The 26,754-nt window shown below is 36.4% G+C and overlaps 1 protein-coding gene across 4 annotated transcripts in view; it reads right to left on the reverse strand.

Annotated features, from left to right (window-relative positions):
* Positions 1-26,754, reverse strand: part of LOC107716018 (protein-cysteine N-palmitoyltransferase HHAT-like) — a 43,579-nt gene that overhangs the window by 10,801 nt on the left and 6,024 nt on the right. For 3 of the 4 annotated variants that reach the window (XR_001637159.1, XM_016522328.1, XM_016522327.1), the window contains exons 3-11: positions 24,153-24,220; positions 23,846-23,959; positions 23,563-23,757; positions 19,382-19,639; positions 19,135-19,297; positions 17,780-17,930; positions 10,776-10,811; positions 3,694-3,895; positions 3,426-3,570 (exon numbers count right to left, since the gene is read on the reverse strand). Coding sequence is in view for 3 of the 4 variants with exons in the window: in XM_016522328.1 (XP_016377814.1) it covers positions 3,426-3,570; positions 3,694-3,895; positions 10,776-10,811; positions 17,780-17,930; positions 19,135-19,297; positions 19,382-19,639; positions 23,563-23,757; positions 23,846-23,959; positions 24,153-24,220 (1,332 nt within the window). In the remaining variant the exon portion in view is untranslated. The remainder of the gene's footprint in view (positions 1-3,425; positions 3,571-3,693; positions 3,896-10,775; positions 10,812-17,779; positions 17,931-19,134; positions 19,298-19,381; positions 19,640-23,562; positions 23,758-23,845; positions 23,960-24,152; positions 24,221-26,754) is intronic. The other variant, XM_016522329.1, reaches the window with a different exon arrangement.

The raw sequence follows: 26,754 nt of genomic DNA on the forward strand, positions 1-26,754 counted from the left end.
GTTTCTTCTACTCTAACGAGTCCCTCAGTCCCTGCTTCTGAAAAACAGCCCACTGCATGAGGCTGCTACCAGCACACTTTACTTTTGGGATGGTACTCTGCAGGTGATGAGCGGAGCTGGTTTCCTTCAAACATGATGCTTAGAATTGAGGTTCATCAGATCAGGGAATCCTGTTTCTCAGAGTCTGAGGGTCCTTTAGGTGCTTTTTAGTAAATTCCAAGTGTGTTTTCATGTGTCTTAACTGAAGAGAGGATTGAGTTTGGCCACACCGCCATAAAGACTGGATTGGTGGAGTGTTGCAGCGATGTTTGTCCTTCTGTAGATTTCTCCTATATCCACATATGATCTTGGTCACCATGCTAACCAAAGCCCTTCTCCATAAATTGCTCAGTTTGGCCAGGAGGCCAGCTCTAGTAAGAGTCCTGGTTGTTTCAAACTTCTTCCATTAAGGGTAACAGAGGATGCTTCTGTGACCCTTCAATGAAGCAGAATTTTTTTCTGAACTCCTCCCCAGAGGTTAAATTCATCAAACCGATTAAATTCATACTTTTCAAACAGTTTTTTAGATTACTGTTTACTGAAATGTAAACCTTTAAATTGTCATGTACTTTAAATCGTCATGTAAACCAGACATGTAAACTAGACAATTATTGCAAATTTGACTAACAAAACTGACTTAAGGGAGCAAATTACTAAACTAAACCAAATTACTAAATTACTACTAAAGTAGTAGGATATGGTTCCTATAATAAACGGAGGATGAAATGAATGAATGAATGAATAACTTTAGGGTCCTGTGAGTCTCTGAGGCCAGCAGGTCTCTCTCTGAGCTTTACTATACCCCGCAGCTCCTGAGCGGCACAAACCCTTTCCGTCAGCGTCTGACTGACAGCTGCTGTAGGGGGTGGGTGTGATCAGCACGGCTACCTTTCAGAGATGTCAAGAATGAATGATACCATGGCGACCGTTGTTAAGACTCTGTGGTGTTTATGGTACCCGGTGGCAAATGGATGAATAGCAGCTTCTAGAAACTTCCAGACAGACATTCACTGCCTTTATTTTTCCAAAAGATCTTCACACCACTCTCTCTCTCTATAACTCTTCACAGATAAATGCCCAGATGCTCACTAGTGCTTCATTTGACATTATATGTTGCTTAGCAGCTACCAGCAAGATCCTAAAGCAGTTTGTGAAGACTTTTTTTGATTAGTGACCAATAAATAGTGCAGAATCTTGAATATGTATTATTTTATATTATAATTTCTCTTAATTTTATGTTATAAAATTTCTTGGTTTTAATTTGATCAAAATTCTACAACTGTTTATTAAGTTTGATTTTGAATCACACATTTTTCAATGTTCAGAATTTTATACCCCAATGTATATTGAAAAAGCATAATAATAATTCATAACAAATCCTACAAACAATCTTACGAAATCATTTGCAACATCTCATATGCACCACAAAACAGTGACTCAGTTCTTCTCCAACACAAAATGTGTTCTGAGCACTTCAGAATGAATTCATTTCCTCACTTTTGTGTCTGATCTGGGATGAAATGACAGGCAGTCTCACATCATTACATTACAGCACCAAATCATCTCAGCCTCAACATGACCCACAAAACGTTAAAAGGTTGAAAACTTTCACATTCCCAGAGAGTTTAAAAACCCTTTGTCAGCAGCTGTGGTTGACTTGTCAGCAGTTATGGATTGAGGGGGAAAAATCTGACTGATGACGTGTGAATGTCTCTCTACCCTTGTAAAAAAAAGTGCTTAATTGTACTGAATGTGCACTTGTAGTGCAAAAAGCATTTTTTAAAGTACTTGCAGATAATATAATATTAATGAAATAAAAAATTATTAAGTGCAATTAAGTGTCACTTTCATGACTGTTTCTTTAAACACTTGAAAAGTGTTAAAGAGTTTAAGAGTTTCACTGCAGAGGATGCAATGCTACATTTCTCCAGTAGGGATGGGCGTATCGATCCGAAGTATCGATATATCGATATTGACGCGAGTATCGAAAGTATCGATACTCAAACAAAAAATATCGATACTAAGGTGCGTTTTATTTACCAGTAGTTTTGTTTATTTAACAATAATAATAATAATAATAATGTGTACAATATGCATTGAATTGGACGAATAACCTTTGTTAGCGAGTAATTGTGTAGGATAGAACTATTTTCCTGCTCATCTGATCTGAACACACGCAAATGTTGCAAGACAGAACCAATCAATCACAGAGAGCATTCACTCACTGCTGACAGTGCATTCAAACAGGGCTGCGTTTCCCAAAAGTATCATAAAAAAGCATTAAAGCTTTTGGGAATGGCAGCCCTGAACAATGCTTATCAGAGGACAGAAAAAAAAACATAAATGTTTGAGTTATTTCACAATAAACAAATTGAAATTGTAGCCTACATAGTTTGTGCAATTACAATTATTTAAATTGAACGTTGAAAGATAATATTGATCATGTAAAAGTTGCATTTTATGCATGCAACAGCCATTCAATGGCAGTCCCTAATGGCAGTACAAAATATTGCACTAAATCAAAAGTTCAAATGTTACAAATAAGTTAGAATATTAATGTTGTAATACTGGTAGCACTAATATAAAAATGTGATGATATATGTTACAAAAAAGTAACAATTTTTAAATACGTTGATGGTTGTATTTTTTTGTATTTGATCTCAGTATTCCTATCAATGTTGTATAAGGGTTTTTTATGCATAATAGTAACCCTAGAATGTGATCAAACAGCTTAAAATAGCTGGGCAAAGATATATAACAATTTTTAAGACCGCAGAAATATGTTAATTTAGTATACACATTATCCCACCGGTTACAATTGTGACTGACCATAAAATAAAAATTTTCACACACTTTTCCAAAAAAAAAATAAAAAATTGATTATTTCAAAGGGTTACTAATGACACATCATTTGGATATTTTCATGTCTGGGAAAAATTTGGGATTAAACGGGTTAAAATGCGTTTTAAACAAAGTTAAGTGGTTTTCATTACCCATTTTACTCTTAGTAATTTAATAATTTAAAAAATTTAATAATTTAAAAGTTTAGTGCAGAAGTATCGAAACGGTATCGATATCAACGATACTGCCTTGAAAAATATCGGTATCGTATCGAAAACAAAATAAGGGGTATCGCCCATCCCTATTCTCCAGATCTATTCCATTGAACAAACTCTTCTACATCTTTGATGGCCTGATGGTGAGCAAGTTTTCAGCAAATCGTTCAGTAATTAAGTGTCTGAAAACATTACATTCAATTCACACCTAAGAATATTTTTTAAAAGTATAATATTTCCATAATAAGTACTGTTTTTTTTAAAGTATGCTAAAATGTACTTATTTTTCACAAGGGTATGTAAGAAAGTCCATACATGTAAATGACCCACCTTGGATAAACAGCCTCTTCCAGAAGATTCTGCCCACATGGATCCCGCCCAGAAAAAGCAGATTGGACAGAATCAGAAAAGCAGTGGAGAGGGCGGAGATAAGTGCTAGGCCACGCCTCTGCATCCGAGGTGACAGACACCGCACCTAACATGAGATCAAAAGAGATTGTTATTATTCATGACATGTCATGTGGGATTTATTAGTGACCTTACATTGAACTTTATTTAATGCTGATAACTTGAGAGGAGAGGGTTTGTGTAAACTCACAATAACGTGATGAAGAGGACGAGAGGAGAAGAGGAGTGCGAGAACGTTCTCCACCAACACTCCAATCCAGTTCAGCAAGGCCCAGTACTGAAGGTAGTCATGGCAACCATGCCAGAAACACACAAACCCAAATGCAAGCGCCGTGGAGACGAGCTTCCGGAGCACACCATGACGAGAGCCACCCAATGGCACATATATGTACCTAAAAACATACAAACACACATGCTCAGCAAAAAAAAAATGAACTAATGAACAATAATATGTGGAAAACAAGAGTTGCTGTTTTCTTTTAAAGGTGGGGTAAGCGATTTTTCAAAAACGCTTTAGAAAACTGATTCGGGCCGAATAGCTTTTCTTTATAAAAGTTAAGAGTCAACCACGCCTACCTAAAACGGCTCGTTCTAACACCACGCTGCATCCAGTGTAGACCATAGATATGTATATATATCTATGGTGTAGACAGCATCACCGATTATAATGAGTTCTATAGTATTTTGTCATGCCGCGCCATTCACGTCCGGTGTAGACACGGTGTAACATTGGTTTTGCTTTGTTTCACAGAACTAATCGTAGCCTGGGTTGCGTACGTATGTGTGGGGCAGAGCTATCAAAATAGGGGCGAGACCCTTTTGGGTTAGGGGCGGGTTTGTTTTGCTGATTTCAAATGTCAACATTGGCTACCAGAAATCGCTTACCCCACCTTTAAGCCCAATGTGACAATGAACAATTAAATTGTTTTAATATTGAGATAATATTTTACATCCTCCAAACAAACTTTTTGCATTTTTACAATTGCATTAAGACATTGTTTATTAAGCCATTTCTATCATGTGGACCATGACTGTCTGTTAGTTAAATGTGTGAAAGAGAGAAAAAAGTGTCTTCAGACGACATACTGTCTGTAAAACGGCCACTGTTCACCTCACAGTGATAACAGACAGCAGAGAGAGAGAATTCTCAACTGAACTCGATCTCTCTCTACGGCAGTATGGTAGTTTCCATTTCAGGGCTGAGAGAGCACCAATCTGTTCTAATGAGGCTGTTGGGATAGTGGAGGACTTGACACATTTGTGTGTGTGAGGGAGATAGTGAAGAGGATAAGATTAGCCCCTGACCACAGCTCCAGCTGACAGCGTGTGTAGAGATCAAGAAAAGAAGATCAACTGTGCTTTATTTTATCACACTTAAATCTCTGCTCTTCTATTTTTATTCTTTAACATTCATGTGTCTGTTTCTCTCCTATAGGATGCCTAATACGATTGATGGGTTTTTGTGGATTCATTGATACGCTGACTGGTCTTACTGATGGTTTATTGATAGGGCTCATTAGGGCGCAATGTCATTTAATCAGAAAGAAGCAAAATTACGCTCTGAAAAATGCTCTAAACACCAGTAAAATGATCTAAACATCCTTAAAACAAGACAAGCTTACTGTACTTGAAAAATGTTGTTGTCAAAGAATTTTTATTTTCCCCACTTTTTTTAACATGTACACTACCATTCAAAAGTTTGTGGTATGGAAAAAATTAATAGTTTTATTTGGCAAGGATGCATTAAATTGATCAATGATGCCTGTGCACATGTATGATGTTTTTAAGATTTAGGATCTTAGTTTTAAATGTATGTTCTTTTAATTCAGCTATGAGGTCACACCGTGATGCAACAATTTTCTATTGGTTACACATCTTCATGTGATATGAATTCGCTGGTTAAAGTTCACCAAACTTGACCTTTGGAACACAGCGAAATGTGAAACATGTGCATGTGTATCAGTAGAAGTCAATGGAACAGAAAGTGTAGTGTGACCGCCCCTTTAGACTTGTTGACAAAACTAAAAACTAGAGTGTGAAGGCAAATGTGTCTCTGAGTTTGTACTTATTTCCCAATGCATGTATATAACCCATCACTCTAAAAGCTCAAAAACCTGTGAATATCTGACAGTTAAAATCTTAAATTATCTGTTATTCATATATCAATATAATATTTTTAAAAAGTTTTGACATCATGCAACTGATTAGACTTGTCAGTAGGGTTGGATTGATACCAAAATATGAATTTGGTGTGATAGCTGCCTTTGGCACCTCGGCATTTTGACTAAATAAATACCTTGGACGACACCTAAACAGCAATGAGTGACTGATGAAATGAAACTTACAATTAATATTATGTGTATGCTTATACGTATGTGTGTGTGTGTGTGTGTACATATATATATATATATATATATATGTATGTATATATATATATATATATATATAACATTATTTATGCATAATACATATTGTTTATAGGCATCTGAAAGAGTTGTATTTCTGCAACAGCGCTCACACACATTCTGTTTCACAAGCACTATCAATACACACGGGAAATGCAAATCTGCAATAAATAATATAACATGTTCCCCCAAACTTTACTTATATATTTAATAAAAATGTTTTTGCCATTGTGATCTCAATCTTTATATAAATTTTTCTACAAAAATACACAATTTAATATTTATTAGGCTTTCATGATAATTATGTTCTGTCACAAAAAAAGAGGGCAAGTTATCTTTCTTTTGTTAAACATCCCATTTGGACTTGATTTACAACTACATTTCAGAATGAAACAATTATGATGTCAAACTCAGCTAAATGCACTTAAAACCCATTTAATGAATCACATTAACTTTTAATCCATGTCACGCTTCCTGAACTGTAAATTAGTGTAATCTGTAGTAACATGGTACATTTTTGGCACCATAGTACTTTTTTTTAGTACAGATTTACCCTGCAATACTGGATCTTGCATTCTGCTTCTGTTTCTTTTGTTAATGTACTTTTTAAAGCCCAAGCATAGATGTTGCCCTGCTGAAAAAAAGTGTTTATGAGCACATTTTCAGTAGGAACAGAAACAACAAGGTCTCATTCTGCCTCTGTGGCCACCGCAGTATAATCTGAGCCCTCTCTCGCCCTTATAAAAGCTCATGAACTGCATCTGTGATTTGATTGTTGTGAGCACATTTCAATAGACAGGAGATGACACTCAACAGGCTGAAAGTGAGGCGTTCAAGCAGACAATAGCGCGCGACAGGAGGGGTGCGCGGCGTGTGTCTTGTGGATGCTTTAAGATCAGTGGTAGGGCTGTGCAATATATCGAAATTATCGAAATATCGCAAATGTACATATCGCTACAGCTTGCAATATTTGGGGCCATGAACAAAAGACAAAGAGAAAATCACTCACTGCTCTTACCTAAATAACTTTTGTAGCTTAAATAAGAATCAGTGCATATTGAATTCATAGAGTAAATACTAAGCAGTGTTGTATTTTTCCTTTTTATTATTCAGTTCCTAAACTCATGTTAAAATGATTACACTAATGTTAAAATGACATTTTTATGTAATGCTCGAGTAAAACACATACCGTTCACTTTCAGAAGTTGTTGTAGGGGTGCTTTCTTCTCACAAAAAGTGAAACATGTATGCTAGTTATATTAGAATCAGAATCAGAATGAGCTTTATTCACCACTTAAGTGTGCGCAAACACAAGGAATTTGTTGTGGTTTTACAGGAGCTACATACATACCTACATACAAATAACCATATATATATGACACAAGATAGTGATAGAAGTTCACAGAACTGACTCAGCAACAGCTGAGTAAAACTGTTTCATCTGAGCATGTGGCACTTTAAGCATTATCGTATCGCATATCGCATTATTTAATGAGTTATCGCATATCGCATTTTTCTTCAATATCGCACAGCCCTCAGCGGTGAGTCACACGAACGGAGAGCGATGATCCTCTCCCACATCTCCACACTCCAAAACTCAGCTCTTCACAATTACTGCACATTTAAAAGCACATTAAGATCTCTCCAAATGCACTTTACAACACTCACACACACACACACACACACACACACAGACAGACACACACATACACACACACACACACTTTTACTATCCTTGTGGGGACCCTCCATAGGTGTAATGGTTTTTATACTGTATAAACCGTATATTCTATCCCCCTACACCATTCAGGTTTAAGTCCCCACAGGGATAGAAAAACATGTACACACACACACACAGCCCACATTCACACTCCAATTATGCAGATTAACTCTCTCCGCCACACTGCAATCACTACACATTTTAACAGAGAGAGAGAGAAAGATGGAGAAGATATGGTCAGGAAGAGATGGAAATGTTTTTGGGTTTCTGTTCGCAATGAAGGGGTTACTCAACATACTCAAATTTAAACTCAGTGTTCCCGCTTGAAAAGTATGGAAGTGCTTACACTCTCAGCTTTCTGATTGGTGGGATTCAGGGACCAATGGGACACTTCCCATTTGGGCGGGAAATATATATTGCAGCTCTCTGTGCTGTATTCCCACCGCTGGCCGCTTCAGTTATCTGTCTGAAAATGAGTCTTCTCACAGTTCTTCTACATGCCAAACTAGGGTGTATGGATGTAGATATAGATAACACTTTATAGTCGAGGTTAATCAAATTAGAAAACAACATTTTTGGGGGAAGAAAAATTATATAGTTTCCTCTCACCCTCCTTAAAATTAAACAGTATTTAAGATTTATTTATTTTGAAAATACTGTTGAACATTTATTGTGTAAAGATGTACTACTATAAAGATTTTGATTGATACATATTAAGCAATAATTATTTTCATGTTATAGCCGATAATTATAAAAAAAATCTGGCCAATAATAAATTCTATGCTATTTTGTCTAAATACATAAAAAATAAAACACTAAAAAGTTCAATGTTACATGAATTTAGGAATCCCAACAGAATGTAAAGTATGAAAAGTGGATATTCATTTAGAAATTTGCTAAAGATTACATCTAGCACTGTTATTAAATTATTAGGGTTTTAAAAAATTTACTTTAGGTGAGTGTTAGATGATGTCAGACTTAATATAAAAGTAAAAATTTAGCAAAATTTAAATTAGCAGAACGTGAGAGAAGAAAAATATCTCAATCTACCAAGAGCAAGGCATCCTTTTTATTATCAAAGGTTTAATGATTTAATTAAATTAAGTCCAGAAAAATGAAAACAAGAAGTCACAGAACTTGAGAAAAAAAAATAAAACATTTCATAATGTCCTAAAAAAACGATTTAGTACAGATATAACATGCATCCCTATTATGCGTGTGTGATGCATATTGTGCATGAATATTTGCTGTGTGTTGTGATGGGCCAGAATTGGTCTCAGGCTGATAATATTAACTCATTCTCTTGGACTGTCTTGCTTTGTAAACATCATAGAAATCTGCATAAGACACACAGTGTCTTGTCATTTGCCCTGATGCTCTAAAAATAAAATATTAAATAATTTATGGGCTTTTGGGTCTATTGACCCAAGCAGCATCACACGTAACATTCATTTCCAATGTACATATTCACACAAACTGGCGAGTTTCCAGCATTGGATAGAATAAGATGCTCATCGTGCTAAATACATGCTAATACAAACCTGATCAAACATCTTTTGTCTGTGGAGATCGTAGCCCTGCCAAAGACTGACAATACCAAACCCAGCACGAAAACACATCCCGAGCTCTCTCTCCGAAACCTCCACAATGACCTCTCCATACAGCTGGAGGACATTAGAATATGAATAACTGTGTCAGGAAATGCAACAGCTGAGCAGACGAGGTTACGCCAGGACCTTTTTTTTTTTTTTAATTATTATTATTTTTGAAGGGTTTCCCAACTGAATCAACCTATTCCAGTCCCTGAGAGAATTTATACAAAAAGAAAAATATAATTAAAGCAACATCTGTCCAGGTGCTCTGGAGAATGATTTGTCTGACTTCCTGCCAGGAAAGTGACTGCTCATGCAATCATGTATAAAACATGTGTTTTGTTTATATACAATATATTGCATAATACATTTTGTAATAATATAAATTCTGTAATATTACACAAAGATGTGTTGGGGAATTTATGCAATATATTCCTATTCGAGACATTACAAACATTTTACTGATAAACAGCTATTTATCTTCATTACTAATATTATTCTGAGGTATCAGGTATTTTGTGGAAACATTCAGCAGCTGTTTTTTGCAAGGCTAAATCCATCCAAAATTACAATATTCATCATATTCTGCCTATTGTCAGAGTGTAAATCAAATCACAGAAAAAGCAAATGGTACCTGGCATAAAAAGAGAACTACTTCTCTTAAAAAAACTTGCAACCAAAAAGCAGAACATTTTCGGCGGCGAGAGAGACTGAGCTGAGCCGTGTTTCTGGACTCTTGGGTGACCAATCATGACCGGTACCAAATTTATCCACTGTGTCTTGCTGAAATAAAAACTGTTCACTGTAGGCTGCCAGTTCACAATAACAGTGATGCCTTGAGTGTATGGTACACACCCTATTATGAAGCTCATCTGCATAAAATTGGATCATTTTGAGAGCCAATATATATATATATATATATATATATATATAATTAACTGATTTGCATGTATATTTAAATGTAAATGAGTCATTTGGTTAGATTATTTTCTTTACAGGGCTATTTAGTATGTAGTGTGAGTCTCTTCCACTGTGCCAAATCTGGGCATCACACTGTCACATATCATAAGTTCATTAAGAAATTTTACCTTAATGGCTTAAAGCACATCTAACAACGTGACAATAGCAACATTCTTCTTTCTGAAGGATAATTGCGCAAGTTTTGCTTTCATCTTCAGCTAAGTATGCTAATGCACCAGCTTAAATGGGTTTGCTGTTAAAACTTGTTTTAAAAAAAAGTGATGTTGCTGCTAAATATGAACATCAGAAAATATTTTTCTGATGTGTATTATATATCAGTAAATTTCCTAAAAATTTAAATTACAAGGGAGCAGAAAAAAAAACATTCAAATCTAGCAAGAACAAAAGAAAATAGATGCAAGACTGCCAGTTTATAATGCCAGAATGCTGTTCTAGTGATTATGGTTTTTGATTATGATTATTATTCATGTGCTTTCCAATCTGCGACAAGAGATAACCGTGTCCATAGCAGTGCAAAACATCTCCCTCTCTGTCGCACACCCACACAAAATAAGAAGAAACAGAGGAATCGTACCTGATGAGCCATTTGTAAAGCCCCACATCAAAGTGTCTGAAAAGCAAAAGACAGTAATGAGTGAGCTCGGGGTTAAAAACAGATGGTTCGAGGTAACACACACATTTCAGAACATGACAACACAAATGTGTGTTTAATCTGAACAGACAAAAAGAGAAGAGAATCTGCATACATGAGATGCTTGAGGAAACCATTTTAATGAATCTCTGGGGACAAACGCTGGCATTTGGTGAGATAGTCACAGAACTAGGAGACATTTTCTCAAAGCGGCTGATCCCAAAACAGTTCTGCCATTTATCTAGTTGAGCTGCAGTCTAACACTGGACTTTGTAGCAGGTTTGGGACACACAAAAACAAACTCACTGATCTGGTAGGCAGAAACAATATTCATGCATTCATACGAAACTATATTTGCTCATTTTCTGAAGGAAATGTGAGTGAGAAAACCAACTTGCCCATGCAAAACTTGCAACCACAATGCTAGTGTGTCACAGGTCAGGTGGTTTTCAGGATGTTGCCATGGGTTTGCTTTTGGATGGCTGCTAGGGGATTTTTAATGGCCTGAGAGCATCCGCAAGTCTATATGATATTCTGGTCACTAGATAGCTCTAAAAAAATTAAATAAATAAAAAAATACATATGAAAAAATAAATTAATTATTAAAAATTATTAGTATTTACATTGAAATATAAATATATAAAATATAAACAAAAAAATCTAAACAAAATAAATATGAATATATTTTTAAAATACATAAATATAAATATACATTATTAAAAAAAATAAAATAAAAAATCATGTTGAACTGGGCTGAAATTAATTAAAAAAAATATCTTGATCTTTAGAAACTACAAGAATATCAGGTCTGGATCTCAATTTTATATAATACTGTATGTTTCTAACAAACAATATAAAGTGCCCCTTGACATGTAGCTTGTATCAAACCATCATGACAGCAAAAATATTGGTTTGGCCCTTTGTAACTCTCAATTTCTTTCTCTGCAGGACTTTTTCTTCTTCCTGTTCCCCTGAGCAGGTGCGAACAGATGTCCTCAGGTCATCACTATAGCCACAGTTTCTCTTATTGTTATCCTCACTTTACTTCTAGTCATCCATCTATCCACATTTAATCCCTCTTCCTTCATTCTGACAAAATGCTACTTGCTAGCGATCAGCTGTTAAGTATGGGTGAATGGAAAGATAGGTCAAAATTTTCATTTTACAATTCACAGTGAAAAATGGATTAAGGTTTAAATGGATGAGTAAGTGGACAGTAAAATGGATATCTCCATCATCTCATCCAATTAGAGCAAACACACAATCCGAATTTGACACCAACAGACGGGTTTCTGGCCATAAGGCTTTCATATGTAGTTTAGTCTGTCGCTTACTGGGTCCAAATGCACCCAGACCCAAGAGACAGCAGTAAAGAGCTGGAGCCGCTTGCTTCTAAAAACAGGCCTGTATGAGGAGAAACTGACACGTGCAAGCAGATGGCTGCTAACATGACAGAAAGCCCTGACATGAAGTTTTCATGAGCCAACAGAAACTCAAAATCAAAATCTTCAGTGCTGAAAAAATATCCATCTGGAAAGAGAGAGAGAGAGAGAGAGAGAGAGAGAGAAAGGCCAAACAAAGGCGAGAGATTGTCTGGAGGGGGATGGATTGGGTCTGGGGTCTACGATACATAATGACTCCTAAATCAGATTGTCCAGGATCGTTTGATTCATTCCAGCACTTCCCAGCATTCATTAGCAACTATTGATGAAATCTGCTTCAGCTCTGGGGAAATAAAGTCATCCGGGAAGGCTAGGAGAACAGATAAAGCAGAAGTAATTTCACTCTATATTAATAAAACATTATGTGGAGACATGCAGTTGTGCTTGTCTCTACTGTTTAAGTCCAGAAATACACTACACAAATGTTTGGCCAAAGCATTTGTTTTACATGCTTTAAGGGATGATTCATACCAAACAATTACTGTAAACTTTCATCATTACAATCATTCAGGCTCAAGCTCTATATGAACACCAAACCAGAATTATTAAACCAAATTATGTCATTTATTATTACCACTAAATCATTATTAAAGTTAAAAAATTGCTACTAGTAGTAAAAGTTCTGCTAAGAGTCAACATAAATATATTCCAAAACCTGGATATATTACACAATTTTGAGCTTTTTTCTATTTTCTAGATTCATTAAAGCTAAATATCAAATTTTCCAGCTTAGGAATCACTACAATACAATCTGTATATTTCAGGCCTAAAGCACCACAGTAAGATGCTGCCATTCTATTCAATTCTACACATTCCCTCTGAATTGCCAATTTGACTCCACTAGATGCGTGTGGCACATAAACTAGGGGCTATTAAAACAGACACAGAAAACAAACCGAGCTGGAATCTCATGTCTGGTGTCATTCATGAGCTGTAAGTCAAGAAAAAGGAAATACTTGACATTGTTAATAATTGTAAGAACAAATATTGCACTGATTGTAATGACATTGACATGTCGTTAATAAAAAATATTATAGAATATATAGTAAAACCATTTACACACATTTGTAATAAGTCCTTTTTAACAGGCATATTCCCTAGTAATATGAAAACAGCTAAAGTTATTCCTATTTTTAAAAGTGGAGATCGGCATCTTCTTTCCAACTATAGACCAATTTCTCTTCTTTCCCAGTTCTCAAAAATTCTAGAGAAAATATTTGTGCGCAGGCTTGATAATTTTATAGACAAACACAAATTAATAAGTGATCATCAGTATGGCTTTAGAACAAACAGGTCGACCTCAATGGCTGTGATGGAACTGGTAGAAGAGATTTCTTCTTCAATGGATAATAATGAATATACTGTGGGGGTGGTCCTAGATTTAAAAAAAGCATTTGACACTATTGATTATGGTTTATTAATGATGAAACTGGAGAGATATGGTATAAGAGGAAAAGCCTTTGCTTGGATAAAAAGTTACCTCGATGACAGATATCAATTTGTACAAATAAATAATGTTAAATCAGATGTAATGAAAGTTACTTGTGGTGTTCCGCAAGGTTCGGTGTTAGGCCCCAAATTGTTTGTACTGTACATAAATGATATTTGTAAAGTGTCTAAAGTATTAAACTCATGGTTTTCAAAAAATCGTTTGATGATAATAGACTTTCACTGAATTTAAGTAAAACTAAGTTTACAATATTTAGTAATCGACAAAGTAACAACAAAATTAAATTAAGGATTAACAATGAGGAAATAGAAAGAGTGTATGAAAATAAATTTTTGGGTGTTATAATTGATCATAAATTATGTTGGAAACCACATATTAACACCTTTTTCGGTAATTATGTTTATTTATTTATTTTGTGAAAAGTTGTCTGTGAGGACCGAAATAAAATTATTGATTGATTGATTGATTGAAGTCAGATGGTGGTTCATGAAGCTGAAAGCGAGATACACATCGGAACAGATTCACTCAATACCCTGCTGTTTCCATCAGATAGGGCTTCTCAGCTTCAGACATCATCTGACAAAGCAGGCCTAAAGGAAACAGTTTCTAGACACCTCTCACAGCTGTTTTCCTCGTGATACCACTAAACTATAGGTGAGCTGATGAAGAGAATAGAGATCAGCATAAAACCTGGCCTCATTCTCACTGTGTGTATGTGTGTGTGAGAGAGAGTGAGTCAGGTTTTGCCTACATTGTGGAGACCTAATGTCCTCACAAGGGTAGTAAAAAGGGCAGTAAAGACCAGCTAACGGTCCCCATCAGGAAAATGTGTCAATAAACATACTAAATAATGCTCTAATGAAAATCTAAAAATTGGTGAGAGCTGTTAAGGGACAAAGGACAGAAAACAATTGTTTAGCTTGGTATAAGGATCAATAACAATAAAGATCCACAATAAAGGAAAAGGAAAGATCTAGAGATTAGGTTTTTAGAAATGTAGTCTTTGTATTCATGCTGGTTTCATATGGTTTTGGAAAAACATTTATACAATTTTCAAGAAACAAACATTTAATCCTTCTAAAAAAAAAGTCAAGTAACAGCATATTTCCCTACACTTCAAATATATGGGAGTATGCATATATTAATTATTTTCAAAAACATTTTTAAATATATTTTTTCCAAGGTAAGAAGTATTTTTTTTTACAAGGATCATGAATTATTAATTCATAAATGTTATGTTTTTGGCAAGTCACACCACATGACATTTCACAACCTTGGCTTGTCATAAATACTGTAGGTCAAATTATTAGACATTTTAAGAGACTTATTGTCCTTGACACATAGTCTGCAACGTTCTCTCAGTGATGTCATTCCTGTTTTTTCCCCTGCACATTTCTCGTAATTCTGCTAAACTACTGAAGTATTTCTTTTTAAGAATTTATTTCTTTTAACAATGCTTTTTTCTTCGTCATGGTATCAGGACAGATGTATAATCCTGACATGTTTGACTTTATACCTGCCCCCAAAAAATATCAAAATGAATTTCACTTTAGAAATTAAATGACTATCGAACAAGCCAAAAAAAACAAGTATGGCATAACTTGATTTTATCCATCAGTTGAATGGATTGCAATTAACTTGGTCATATAAGCGCCAAGTTAGCATATCACAAAAAGAACAAGTTATGACATTTTGGCTTAGGTCAAGGCTAAAAAAAACAAAGTCAAAGAAATTTTATTTTAAAAATGCTCGGTTTAATTGTTCAGAATAAGACCAAAAACATGCATTAAGACAACAAATTTTGATTTAATGCCAAATTGGAAATAATAGCCTTGTTCCATTGACCCATAAAAACAATAGATCCATTGAGCGTGATCAGATAAGCTATAGGCAGAAGTCAGCAAAATGGTATAGAATGTGTGTGTTGATGCTAGACTAAACGAACAGCGTTTTATAGCAACCCATAAACCTTTCAACCGCCGTAAATTCAGACCATGATAGTGACTGTACTAAATCACACACATGCACACACAGCAATACTCACACATTCATGCACGTGTGTGCAGACACATGCACGCTCACAGACAAAGCAATCTCCAGATTTAACTACAGCCAAGAGCAACATCTCAACCTCTCTTTCTCTCTCTCAATGTTCTCAATCTCGTTTGCTCCCTGTAGGATACTTGCACTGTAATCAGAGACTATGATGTCCTGTAGTATGGGGTACTGTCTCCACGTGGTATGTTGCATCCGGAGGTTCTGAGCCATTAAACACAGATATGAGCATGTGAGTGGGGTTTAGAAGTATATCAGTGTGTGCGAGTGTGTTGAGGCTATGCTGAGCTGTTGGAAAAAGTGTGTGTGCTTGCGCTCCATCGGGTCCAGAGGAGCTGAGCTCTTTCTCTGTGTGGGATTGAAGCCAGACGGGGTCTTACAGCAGGTCCTGCTAAAGTCTCCGGCATACGTCTGTTTCCTTACAGCTCTCATTTATCACACTCTAAACTCCATCACCTTCAACACCACTCAGACACACACACACACTGGTGTTTAACCTTCCCGGCTCTCAGAGCTTCAGCAGCTGTCTGCAGCGCAGATCTGCTGATATACACAAAAACATGCACGATAACACAGGAAACAGAAGATAGTGTCACTCTATCTACACGACGTTGAGTGACAATGATCTGCTGGGTTATGAAAATTAACTGACAATCACTGGTATAGTGAAGTAGATCATTACGTGAAGTTATTACAGTTAGTTGTTGTTTTTACTACTGTAAAATAATTTAAGACCATTTAAAATAATTTTAAATGAACATGAAATCTAAAATAAGCTTTCAGAATTTTTGTGTCATGATGTTTAATATCTTTTTTTTTGGCAGTGATGGTTAATACTATAGTATATAATGCAGAAGTTTATATATTATATATAAACTACCATACAAATGTTTGGAAAATTAACACAACAAGGATGCATTAAATTGATCAAAAGTAACAGTAAAGACATTATACATTTTACAAATGATTTCTATTTCATTGAACTTTCTATTCATCAAAGAACACTGAAAAAGTATAATGATTTCCACAAAAACAGTAAGAAGCATAATTGTTCTCAACATTGATAAGAACAAGAAATGCAGAAAATCAGCATATTAGAATGATTTCTGAAAGATCATGTGACAATGAAGACTGGGGTGATGGCTGCTGAAAATTCAGCTTTGCCATCACAGGAATAAATTAACTTTTAATACATATTCAAACTGAAAATAGTTATTAAATTGTAATAATGTTACAAAATAGTAATAATTTTTACTGTAATTCTGATCAAATAAATGCAGCCTTGGTGCAGCATTCAACACAAAAAAAAGCTTACCGACCCTACATTTTTAGTGGTATTTCAGTAATTATTGTTATTATTATTTAATTTGATTTGAGTCCTTTGCACATTGCACTATGGATTTATGAAAGTAAGCAAATATATCAGTAGAAATGTGCATATTCTACCAAGTTTAAAGAATGTGATGAAAAAACAGACAAAAAAAAAAGATCAGAAAATCTAAAAACTCTGCTGTTTCCAGACTGGTGTTGGTTGCCTAGGAGACCATCCCAGACTATTGAAGTTGAAATGCTGTGTACCTTCAATCAAGCTTTCAAGCTTTTAAAGTAAAATCCAATCATCTTGCAGGAAGCCTGATTGTACCAGCCTGTTCTACATCGTCTCACGAGACATCAGAGCGCTAAACTCCATCAGAGAAGCCGAACGCTCAATTCCATACGTTTGACGCAAGATGTTTGTGACACTAAACAGAAAGCATGGATCTTGTTATGCTCCTGTAATGTGCTTGTAGATGGGTGTAAGTCAGTCTTATAGCATTGTGCCAATCGTTTCATGGCTGAATCAATTATAGTGAATGCAGTACAGCTCTGCCTCCTGATGTTACACAGAAGTACTGCAGGGGATGACAGAATCACTTCAAAATCAGTCCAATCCAGCTCTAAAAAGTCAAAAGGCAGAACTTTTGAGGTTTGACAGAACACAGAAGTGTGTGTATATTTACCTCCACATCCCAGTGAAGCTGTACATGATGCTGACACAGCGTGGTAACTTGGGCGGCTCAAGCCCATCCAATCTGACAAGCAGAGACACCACTCCAAACAAGACCAGATACTTTACATAAAAAAACTGGACCAATGCAAGAGCCAAACCACCTGCAGGTGAAAAAGAGAGAGTGGTACATGACATTAAAAAGTAAAGCAACCATGTGATTGATCTCACACAGACATTTGCCATTTAAACATCTGAAATGACAGGGCTGTTCGGCCACATCAGGTGCCACAGTTTTGGCCATGCAGTGTATGTTAACCTCATTTCGTCCGTTCATCCCATTCTGGCTGAGAAGAACTGCAGATTTGATGATTTATATCAGATTTCAGTTTTATTCTGAACTGTTTCATAATTTAGTTCTATCATCCTCATCCTCTCTAGTCATCTCTCCCTCTTCGCTTCTCTCTTTCTGTGTATAAGTGGAAACTGAGAACAGCATCTGTCTTTCCCATATCCCACTGGTACAGAGCTAAAAGCTTAAAGGACAGAATTTCTGCAAGCCCTTTCTGTACAAAACAGGTACAAAGTGGCGATAATGACTCGATGTTCCTGCTGTATAGACCCTCTCTACACTGCTCTCTCTTGCAGTGTCTGTGTTTTTGAATCAAAGTTCAGGCAGCACAAATCAGCAACTTCCACAGATCAATAAACTGTGTGTGTGTGTGTGTGTGTTTTAGTTGTGAACATCTGTGCAAGATAATAATGTAATAAACACTTTCACACCCAAAATAACAGCAGTTATACCATGACAGACTGTATCCATTCTGAAAGACATAAATTGGATAAAAAAATACTCACTGAGTTCAAATATCCATACTTCTCTGCTTCACAGTATGCAAACAGCAGTATGTCAAAAAAGTAAGATTTTGAAAAACTCATAATATAGCAGGCTAGCAATACTCAGATCATGTACTGCATGAAATTCTGGACACTTTGCTATATGACAGTGAGAGCCAAGGGGCCATCAGATTTAAAAAGAGTTGCTATTTTCAAGTATAAGCACTGCAGTTACCATGAAAGTTCATACTTAGGGATATACTACTTTTAAAACATTTTTTTTTTTATTAACCCCAAGCTTTTTAATGGTAGTGTACTTATTTGACACCCAAGTAGACTGTATTTGTGGTTGTTGGTAGCACGTCTTAGGTCAAAAAACTTCAAAAGGACAAGGCCAACATGACAGATGTAGTGTGTCTGGAAATGCATTCATACTACACACCTGCATCCCTAAAGACTGTTGAGACATTCTTCATCAAATTCAGTAAATACTATGAAAGTTCATGAATTCATATGCAGCCACAAACTTACCCAGCGCCCAGGGTGGCAGCATCTCCAAGTAGGTTTCGTTGCTCTGGATGGCGTGCATGTACATGAAGTGGATCATGAATTCGGCTAAACACCACCAGACACACACACGCAGTATTCCACTCAACACATACACCACAGAGACTTTACACACTGGCCTGTCTATCTGCAGAGACAGAGAAAGACATTCACAGTACATCTGGATAAAGCACAGACCCTGCAGCTTTTTATGTATCTCATTTTCTTCTACCTGTTCACTGAAGTCTCTGAAGGTCACAATGGGTCCGTTGTAAAACAGAGGGTGATAGAAACAGTAGGCAGTGAGCTTGTAGAACTGAAAAATGAGTGTCTTCAGTCCTTTAACCTCTATAGGGGGGCAGTGGTTTGGTCCTCTAGCCTGCAGGGGGCACCAGCACAGCTCCAGACTAAAGCTAATGCAGCGCAAACTACAAACAGCAGTACTGAAGAGCAAGAGGTAGTACTGGTCCTCAGAAGTGTACCAACCACGCTAGAGACAAATAAAAAAAATAAAGAAAAAAACATTTAAAACCATTTCAATTAACCAAACTAATCAGGAAACTGCATATCAGTGTAAATCTAAAATGCAATTAAGCTGGCGCTAATAGATGCATGTGCCTCTGTGGTAGCAACAGGGAGAATTTGTTTTGTTATTTTTTAATTAATCATTTGTAATATATTATTGTTATTATTATTATTATTAGGTCAGTCTGGAGTGCCATTGGTGTCCCCTCAAAAAAAAAAAAATTTTTAATAAATAAATAGAGGAGGAGTCGAGGACACAATCTTGTCAGAACTGGTGAAGCAGGACCACAATCTACAATCTACAAAATTCATAGAAAAAGAAAATCACAGACAGAAGGAACAGCTGTGCAGCCTGACCACAAAAACAGAAAAAATAATTGCTCCAATATATTCAGATCCCATTCCCCAAATAACTTCCTGTCACCCTCTACTAATTCTGCCAAAGCCCCCAAATAAAAATAAATTTTGTTTATTCAGGATTAGATTCAGGCTTCTGTAGGCTTTATTATTATTTATCATTTAGTCATTATTTTTCCAGTTAAGCAATGACAGCTCCTTAACAATATTACAGCGACTGAGTAGTGTTCGCTAGGCTACTGTGTAAGTGATGAATAACCGCTGTAAACCACAGCTCCATCTTTCCAGAATTCTCCACCTCAGACCAGCATCCACTGATCCGCTGTGGTGAAACTAAACTATTATGATCTACTGGGCATGCTCAGAAGATGACAGCTGGCATCCAGCCAGGAGACACAGCAGCAGCCACTTTCAAAAACTCATTATCGCCACTCAAAAATAAAGCTATAACCACCTCTAAATTACACTAAATGACAGGGCAGCGTTCTGAAATTAGTCACTGGCTGATGCACTGTTTTTTCTTTGTATGTCATTACGGCGATCTCTGCGGTGGCTGCATGGGTATTGCTGTCTTCCTGAGGGTTTTTCACAGCTCATAAGTAACTGAGGTAAAATGAGATGTACTGAAAAAAAAGAGATCATTAAAAGCGAATAAAAATCACATTAGATTAAATTACAGTTGTTTGTTCTTCAGATGGGTATGTTAATGACTGCTTTGAGTAATAAATAATAATTAAATGAAGGTTTAATTAAGAGGGGAAGCTTTGGGCCTGTGTCACAATTAATCAAGGAGAAACTCGAGGCAAGGAGGGAACTCATTTGTCACTCAGATCAATATTCCCTCTGTCTCTTTCCTCCTCTCCATCTGCATGAGCTTGTTGATCTCGTTGCTTTCCCCTTCAGTCAGATATCTAATGACAGCTGTCAATCTTTCATTCACTGTGTCAAGTGACTAAGCAGATAAAGAAACAAACAAAAAAACAAGACCTTCTGGGAGACAGCTGGCTCTTTTTGTTGTGCTGTTATAACATCTATTGTGTGGCAAAAAAGGAAATACACAAGCACTGTTGTGCATGTAAATGTTTGACTTTGAATATTTGCATGGGAGACTGTTTGAGAGTGTATGCCACTGTGTTTGTGTGACGAGAACGGTGACATTTAATGCAGGCTTGTTTCAGTCTCATCTCCATTCTCTCTGCGGAGCTCTGCAGATGTGCTCTGAGAGCCCTGGAGACAGCACAGACTCTGCTGGACCTGATCCTGAACCAGACAAATCCCTCACTCTGTCCATCACACCTCACCCCATCAATACAGATAGCTTTAAAGGGATACAGGTAGTTCAACCAAATACCAAATCATTTCATCAAACCTGTATGCCTTACTTTGTGGAACACAAAAGGAGAAATTTTGAAGATTGTGCTGGTCACTCTTTTCCATGCAATTAAAATAAATGGGAATTTAAGCTTTTAAAGGGTTAGTTCACCCAAAAATGAAAATTAGAATGTGTTTTACTCACCCCCGAGGCATCCTAGGTGTATATGACTTTCTTCTTTCAGACGAATCCAGTCGGAGTTAGATAAAAAATTGTCCTGGCTATTCCAAGCTCTATCATTGCAGTCAGCGGGTGTTGCAGTGCTTCAGTCCAAAAGAAGTGAAATAAAAAGCGCCCATCCATAAAATAAAAAAGGCTCCGGGGGTGAACAAAGACCTCCTGTAGCGAATCGATGCGTTTTTGTAAGAAAAATATCCATATTCAAAACTTAATAATCACTTTCATCTAGCTTACGCTCACTGTTGTAAACGGAAGCAGTTCCGGGCGGATGACGTATGAGGTCGGCTTTAAAACAAAACAACGGTCACTAATTAGAAGTACAAAACGAGGATTTGTAAAGAAGAATGTCGGAGGATTTCGATATAAGCCAAGAGGAGACTGGTTTTCCTTTGCTAAAGTAAGGAAACTTTGCTTCCTTTGCTCCTGTAAACAAACGTTGGTTTTCACGAGACTCACCGGTGCATGCGCAACGCTGACCTCATACGTCATCCGCCTCGGAGCTGCTTCTGTGTACAACTGTTGGCACAAGCTAGATTAAAGTGATTATTACGTTTTGAATATGGATATTTGTCTTACAAAAACGCATTGATTCGCTACAGGAGGCCTTTGTTCACCCCCCGGAGCTGTGTGAGACACTTTTTTTATGGATGGGCGCTTTTTATTTCACTTCTTTTGGACTGAAGCACTGCAACACCCGTTGACTGCAATGATAGAGCTTGGAATAGCCAGGACAATTTTTAATGTAACTCCAACTGGATTCGTCTGAAAGAAGAGTCATATACACCTAGGATGCCTCGGGGTTGAGTAAAACACAGCTTAATTTTCATTTTTGGGTGAACTAACCCTTTAATGTTCATAAAAGGGCACGACACTGCTCCATGTGATTCATGTTCTATATTTCAAGCCTCCTGAAGCCATAAAACAGATTTGTGTGAGAAATAGACCAAAACTGAAGCTATTCACTAATAATCTTTACCTCCAGGGAGCTTTTAACTTAAGAAATAAGTTGAATAAATCAGTTTGACTTATGCATGAACCATTCATAATGGTTTTCACAACCAAATCAACCAGTTTTGTAATTGCTAACTAAAACTAAAAAATGTTAAAACCATTTAAAAAAAATGTTTTTTGCTATTAGAAATAAAAATAATTACATTTTGTTACTGAAATTAAATAAAATATAAATATAAGATGAAAAACTTAGAAAACCAGACAATTAGAAATGTTACCTTGGCAACTAAATGAAATAAATTTAAGCTAAGTACTAAAACTATTAAAAATTAAACTGAAAATTAAATAAAATAAATTAAAGCCAAATAGAGATATTTAAATAACATAAACTTGCTAAAACCTAAACTAAAATTATGAAAACGGCAGACACCCCTCCTCTCCTGGGAAGTCTGGAAGCTCCCACATATTGATAGCAGCCCTTAGACCTGCAAATTATATACAACATCCTGGAAATTTCTGATTTCATCACAACCTACATTACTTTTGCAGGACCGCTGAGTGTGGTGCACAAACACTACTGAATGCAACCTCTCTGAAATTAAGCTATTGACAACAGTTTTGATTCAAAAGAACAATTCATTCAAGTCAGGCATTGCTATTTCCCTCATGAATACTGAATATGGTGCACGAGTCATATGGCCATTTTTTTGACAGTTTTATGATACATTTATGTGGTTTTGCATCCTTTTTTAAGCTTGAAAGATCTAGCCATCGCTCACGATAATTTCATGGAAAAAGCAACCAGCACATCATTCAAATATCTCCTTTTGTGTTCCAAGAGGGGAAAAAAAAACCATAACGACTTGGAACAACATGAAAGTGAGTAAATGAGGACAGACTTTCATTTTTGGGTGAACAAACCCTTTAAATTGGACACTTTCATGCATCTTTAGAGGAAAAGAAAATTTGGTGCATCACATACATGGTTTACAGCTATTACTGACACACACACACACACATATACACACCTGTAAATCCTGAAAGGCAGTGACATTGAGCGTGGAGAGCAGCAGGAGGGAGCAAACCCATGAGAGGATGGAGCTACGTAGCTGAGCAACCACCAGTGTGATGCTCAGATGCAGCATCAAAAGAGTCAAGCCACGCACTCCCAGAAGCCAACCAGCTGAGAGGACGCCATACACCGTTAAGACTGCCAGTCGGAACTGTAACATAAATGCACAAGAAAAAATGTAGAAACATGCAAATATTTGATGACTTTGCTCAAGTTCATTTGCTCTGAATTAAATTTACCTGAGGCAGAAAATAAGCCGCTAATCTGGACACCACAGCATGGCCAATCAGAGACCACAAAAGAGATTGCCACGCCCACTCATTCCAAAAACTCCACTCAAAATCAGTAGGGTCCTAAAAAAACAGACAGAAAAACCCACACATATACAAATGCATACACACATACAGTGTCTGTGTGTTTTGCATTTCTGTATAAAACGAAATTGATGATTGAGCGGGAAACAGGAAATCGGGGTTGGTGGGGTGCATCAGCCAAATGTGTCACCCTGATTAAAGTCACTAATATAATTACCATGTGTTCTCTCACCTTCTTGAATCCCCATATAAGGAATCCTCTCTCCAGCTGCACCTCTCTGTCCAGGCTGACCTCATGCTCTGTCAATCACACAAAGGAAACACATTTCCCACACACTATTCAGGAGGTAAACAAAGTCCGCACACAGGACTATTTTGGCTAACTAAAATCTGAATTGTGGTTACTGGCCAAGTGAGTATACACCTTGATGAAGTGTATTTGGCAAATGTATTTTGGTGTTCCTTAAAATCTAATTCACAAGAACTATACAACACATAATAAACATTTAAGACTCAACCTTTTTGACTCCATGGTCCCCTATTGCTCACAACAAGGTCCAATTACTATGATTTACTCGACAAGGATTAAGGATAAGGATTGTAAAAAATAAAATCACAATTGCTAAAATAAAATTAGCTAATATAAAGTATAATATATAAAATAAAAAATAGCTTGGCATAAGTAAAAAATTTAGCTTGGCATAACTGAAAAATGTATTTATAATATTCATTCATAATATTCACTATAAAAACGTCTATGGACTTTATGATTTTATTAACTTATATGACTTTTCCAGGCCTAGAAATCACACTTTTAAAATTAGGCTTCATCATACATCCATGTTTTTTAATACAGTTGTTGAGGGGTTGAATTAAAATAAGATATATCTTTATTTTAGTTGTTTTGATGCATGTTTTGTATTATTTTAAAATATTTTGACATCTTAAGACCCCCTTAGACATTTGCTGAGACCCCTGGTTGAGAACCACTGATCTAAGATATTCAGCATTCACGTCATTCTCCACTTTTATGATACGGACACTATAGGACATGACGGTTTCAAAGCAAAAGTTCTCTTGAAGAGATGGTTCACCCAAAAATGAATATTCTGTCATTCTGTTTTCTCACCCTCATGTTATTCCAAACCTGTATGGTTTTCAAGGGAAAGTTTAGCAGAACATCCAAGTTATTACAATAAATGCGAACTTGTCACCATCCACTTTTAATGTCAGGGTGAAAGCAGCTCTGACATTCTGCTAAACTTCTCCTTGGTTTTCCACAGAAGAAAGTAAGACATACAGGTTTGAAATGATGACAGAATTGTCATTTTTAGGTGAAAAATCCCTTCAAATCAACTGTGCCACTGCGAAGAACACAAGAACTTCAAGGCACGTGTTGAAAAATGGATGAAAAAATTCTGAATATTGGATCTTGTAGTTGGAAGTTTCAGATGAAGGATAAGATCACTTGCATATTCTCTGCATACATGCATTAACTCTATTCTTTCTCCCCTGCAATGCAGTGTCAGTTTGGTATTGTTTTCTCCACCCCGCCCCTCTCTCTCTTCATCCAGTTTCTCAGGATGGACCTCTCATCACCTCGACAGACGGTTTTCCTGCAGGGTGCACTGGCAGGCAAGGATCTATCCACACTATCATAAACACGCACACTTTTTCTGGAAATGAAAGTATACACGGAAATAGAAGTAAGAACACAGTGCCATCTGGTGGTTGCACTGTGTTGGAACACAAAGACTGCACAAAGTCTTCTATTGGGCATGTTTGCTGTGTGATATACAGGTGCATCTCAATAAATTAGAATGTCGTGGAAAAGTTCATTTATTTCAGTAATTCAACTCAAATTGTGAAACTCGTGTATTGAATAAATTCAATGCACACAGACTGAAGTAGTTTAAGTCTTTGGTTCTTTTAATTGTGATGATTTTGGCTCACATTTAACAAAAACCCACCAACTCACTATCTCAACAAATTAGAATACTCCATAAGACCAATAAAAAAAACATTTTTAGTGAATTGTTGGCCTTCTGGAAAGTATGTTCATTTACTGTACATGCACTCAATACTTGGTAGGGGCTCCTTTTGCATGAATTACTGCATCATTGAATTTATTTAATACACGAGTTTCACAATTTGAGTTGAATTACTGAAATAAATGAACTTTTCCATGACATTCTAATTTATTGAGATGCACCTGTAGATCTTAAGTGACACTGACCTGGAGTCATATTTTGTATATTGAATCACGTCAAAGACAATGCGATTAATGGTGTTTAAAGTGTCTTCAGGATAAAAAAATGTCAGACCTAAGCGATTAGACACAAAAAGCAATATTAAAGATAAAAATGAACCAGTTTGCCATGTTCAACCTGTGAATAAAACTTAAGAACACTGACTGACTGATTTCCTTTATAAATATATAAAGTAAATGTTTTGCCTAACATCTCAAGTATTCAGTTCAGCTTCAAAATGTTTCCTCTCAGACAACATAACTTAACGACTAGATGGCGTTCTTTAAAAACGCTGTTTGTCTGATGGCTAAAAGATTTAGGTTTAAATGCATCAGCAGTTTCACCCACTGTTATTATCTATGCAGTGTTTTTTCTGTGCATGAGGACCCTATTTTGAAGCTTTATTTTTGCACTTTTTTGACTGGCATGTTTGGTTGAAAGAGATAAAAATGGGTGCTGTGTGTTGCCTTTTGCTGACCTGAGATCCCATCGTCCCTCAAAATGACAGCACAACCTTTTCAGAGCCCTTAGAGTCAGCAGTTAACACGACAGGAACGAGCACCCCCCCCCCCCCCCCAACCCCCC

The sequence above is a fragment of the Sinocyclocheilus rhinocerous genome, unplaced genomic scaffold, assembly GCF_001515625.1.
Source record: "Sinocyclocheilus rhinocerous isolate Xijiao unplaced genomic scaffold, SAMN03320098_v1.1 scaffold749, whole genome shotgun sequence".
Taxonomy (NCBI): Eukaryota; Metazoa; Chordata; class Actinopteri; order Cypriniformes; family Cyprinidae; genus Sinocyclocheilus; species Sinocyclocheilus rhinocerous.